The sequence below is a fragment of the Sinocyclocheilus grahami genome, unplaced genomic scaffold, assembly GCF_001515645.1.
Source record: "Sinocyclocheilus grahami isolate Dianchi unplaced genomic scaffold, SAMN03320097.WGS_v1.1 scaffold672.1, whole genome shotgun sequence".
Taxonomy (NCBI): domain Eukaryota; kingdom Metazoa; phylum Chordata; class Actinopteri; order Cypriniformes; family Cyprinidae; genus Sinocyclocheilus; species Sinocyclocheilus grahami.
The window spans coordinates 601,899-605,583 of NW_015505851.1; the positions used below are offsets into that span (position 1 = coordinate 601,899).

The following is a 3,685-nucleotide window of genomic DNA, read 5'->3' on the forward strand; positions in this document are numbered from 1 at the left end:
TCAGCAATTAATTTGCTTTATGCTCACATAGAAGTTCTTTTAAATCGTAATAATATACTGTTTTTGAACAAGTAAACCCAGACTTGGTGAGCAGAAGAGTGACCATTTTATATATAGCCGTAATGCACAATATTTACAGCCTGTTGTGCCTAAGGAATATATGTCCCATGACAGAATTTTTCTTTTTACCATGAAAGAATTGATGTTAACAAACAGTCTGCATTCCAGGAGTGATCAGAAGTTCAGTCCACCAGAGAACATGGGCATGCCTGTGTGGAGAGCAGGGTCACAACACAGAAGAACAGCCATGGTAAGATGAGAGAGGACGTCAGTCCATCAGCAAACCACACTCGAAAGTGGAAACTGATGTGTTTGCTTGTGTTCCTCGCTGCAGGCAGAAAGAGTTCCCATGGTGCCTCTCTCTATCCCTGAAAACGAGAGCAGTGACCGTGACGGTGTTCAGAAACCAGAAGCTCCAGCTGCACACGGCAGTGGTTTCTCCAGGTGAGAGATGTGGACCTGTGCAGGGGCGGCGATTTGACCGAAAATAAATATCCGTCATTTGAGTACTGTAATTCAGTGAGTTAGTTAAGTACTCCAGGGATGCAATTTTTGCTATTTTTATTTTCCTACGAGAAGCATGACCCACGTGAAATGCGAAAATACAAGAGAAAAAATGTTAGGTTTACAAATACTTTTAATATATGTATTTTACAAGTGCAATATTATTGCAACAGTAATACTTTGATTTGTTTAATTTTTTTAATTGAAATCATAATTTAAACATCCTTTTCATTAATAGCAGTAATAATGTAAAAGTGTTAAACTGTCTCATAGTCACACTGTCTTAAATTTAAATCAAGCTTTAATGTTGGATTTTCTCCAGGCAAACAAGCGGTTCAAATGTCCGCTCCACGTTCCCCATGTGTTCCTCAAGGAAAGGCACTCCGGATGGGGACTCCTACAGTTTATTAAACCTGAAGGTATAAGTGTCTTCCAGCCTTAAAATAGACTTAAACTCACCAGTGCTGAGAGTCATGAGTCATACAGTAGCAACAACTTTCAGAATGTAAACGTTCACTATGTAAAGCTAATACTGAATAGTGTTGTTCTGTTTGTGCAGCCTCCTCTGATCAGTCCAGATCATCTGAGGGGAAACACTGAAGAGGGCGACACCATCACAGCACTCCTACAAAGAGCAGAACGAAAAGAAACCGCTCGAACGGAAGGTCATTCTTACATAATATGACCCATTGTTGACCCAGAATACTTTTTTTTTTTTTTTTACACTCATGTCTATTCGTTCTGTCCACAAAGCATTTGATTTGTGACAGGCTCATAATTATGACCTCAGAAGTATGAAGTGTCATTTCTTTGGCTTATTAACAGTAAAGGTGTGTTTAATGCCTGTATAATTACATGTTTTGAAAACCTCTCAGGTAACTCTAGGAAGAGTAATTTGATTCTGCAGAAAGCGCTGAGCTCAAACGCACGGCCGGTTGAACTGCTGCAGACCGCTATCAGAAATCTCAAGTCTGGTAAAGCTCATCTGCTTCCTGCGGAGCATGAAGAGAACGCTGCAGGTTAGTCTCAGACTCTTCTGTTAAAGGAGACCTTTTTTTTCCCCCTCTGAGGTGCACTTTAGAGCTTTCTTTATTTGTTTTTGCTGCTGTGTATTTTAGGGCTGTCAAAATGGCTGAAAAACTAAATTCGAATTTTGTACTTAAATATTATCAAAATTCGAATTCTAGAGATGGTTCTTTAAAGAACCTTTGACTGAATGGTTATTTGTGGAACCAAAAATTGTTCTTCTATGGCATCGCTTCAAGAATCTTTTGAAGCACCTTTATTTTTAAGAGTGTAGGGGGAAAAAAGCTTTTGGCTTCTCTCTTGAGGCCACAAGAGGGCACATCGAGCAAAATATTACTAATGCACGTTTCATCAAAGCATAAGATAACACGACTATCTGTGAAAAAAGTGCGTCATGTTTAAAATAATGTTTATAAACCAATTATAATTAAGCTGCTTAAACGACTATAAACAAAACAGCAGCATGTATGTATGCATAGTTTAATACAAAGGACCGAAAGCCAATCACACAGAGTACATTTTTCATTTAAAAACACGAGTTGCAGTGAGATGGGAAAATCCCGCCATAAAGTCTCGAGATATGTTTTTTCAAAGTTGAACTTGCATTAATTTTTCATGGCTTTCTAAACATGCTGCTCTTTTGTGCGAGATGCGAGTGCAACGGTGATAGATGTCCCTCTAGAAAGTGCATGAAATATGCGTTCTGTGTGAACGGCTTGGTTTCAGTTTTGACGTAAACCAGATCTTCTCAGCATTGATGTTTCCTTTTCCTGCAATATTTTTAATGAACAACGCAGCAGCGCCGCATCTAGTGGCTTCAACTGGACAGGCTAACATAAACATTATAATACATCGTCACTTACATCGTCATCGCATCTCGTGCGCCGCTGATAAGGCTGCCTCTTTAACGCACACCTAAAATTCGAATGCAACGTTTTTGCATTCGAATGTGGATTTTTATTTTAAATTCGATGAATACTCGAAATTCGAATTTTTTTTTTTTGACAGCCCTAGTGTATTTGCAAGTGTTTTCACACCATAATTGCTGTCACTGGACATCTGCCTGTCACTGATCTGCAGTGCACAGCAGTCGAGTTGTCTGTTTGTTTGAGGTGGACTTCAGTGTTGTTCACACAAGACTCATATTTGTGTTCTGTCATGAAGGGTCCATAGAAATCTGTGAGCTCCAAAATACTTAAAGATCATTTTTACTTTGAAAACCTATTCATCAAGTTGCGGGACTGAATGTATTGCTGTTGAGTTAAAATCAAGAGACAACATAATTTGTGTTTTTTAATATAATGCATAGAATAATACTTCCATAATTAATTGAAATCATACTATATTGTTATAATATGGCCATTGTATTACCATATTGTCTACATGAGCCATTGGAGCTTGGACCCTGGTAATCACTGTTAGTGGCTACATTTAAGAGGTCATTATTATGATTATTTAAAAAAAATGATATATTTAGTCTGTGTACACATGAAGACAGACATCTTTTCAGTGTGTTATACCTGATTTATTTTCTTTCTCTCTCTCTCTCTCTCTCTCTCTCTCTCTCTCCCTCCCCTCCCTTTCTCTCTTTCTTTCTAGTTTTCTTCTTTTCTCTCTTTCTTTCTTTCTTTGAAGTTTAAACATTTTGGTCTTCACATTTCCAATGGGAATGATTCTTTTTTTTATTTTATTTGTTTATTATTTTATATAAAGTTAAGGATGATTGTTACATAGTAATGCAACCCTAACCCTACACCTAATATGACATTTAGCGTTTTGAGCATTGTTTTCCTTTGAGTGTCTTCTAGGGTTAATGTGAAAAATGGTTGTACAAAAAAAGAATGATACTAATGTTTGGTTTTGCAGAATATTTGGAAGCACCAAGTAACCGAAAGGAAGAAGAAAATCCAGCGAAGGCTCGTGAGGAGCAGCAAAAGCCTCTTGCCAAGGAGACTTCATCCGAATGGAAGATCCCGACTCTCATCAACAAACATGCGTCTCCGGAGGTCTGCTTACAGCTCACGCTTTTGTGTTTCATATTTGAGCTCCGAATGATTAGAGTGGACTCAGCTGGGATTGGTTCGTGATCAGTCTG

The 3,685-nt window shown here is 38.1% G+C and overlaps 1 protein-coding gene across 1 annotated transcript in view; it reads left to right on the plus strand.

Annotated features, from left to right (window-relative positions):
- LOC107559022 (dual specificity protein kinase Ttk-like) overlaps positions 1-3,685 on the plus strand; it is a 17,851-nt gene that overhangs the window by 8,133 nt on the left and 6,033 nt on the right. Inside the window, exons 15-20 of the mRNA XM_016242741.1 lie at positions 229-310; positions 395-504; positions 887-983; positions 1,124-1,229; positions 1,440-1,583; positions 3,457-3,596. Coding sequence (XP_016098227.1) covers positions 229-310; positions 395-504; positions 887-983; positions 1,124-1,229; positions 1,440-1,583; positions 3,457-3,596 — 679 coding nt within the window. The remainder of the gene's footprint in view (positions 1-228; positions 311-394; positions 505-886; positions 984-1,123; positions 1,230-1,439; positions 1,584-3,456; positions 3,597-3,685) is intronic.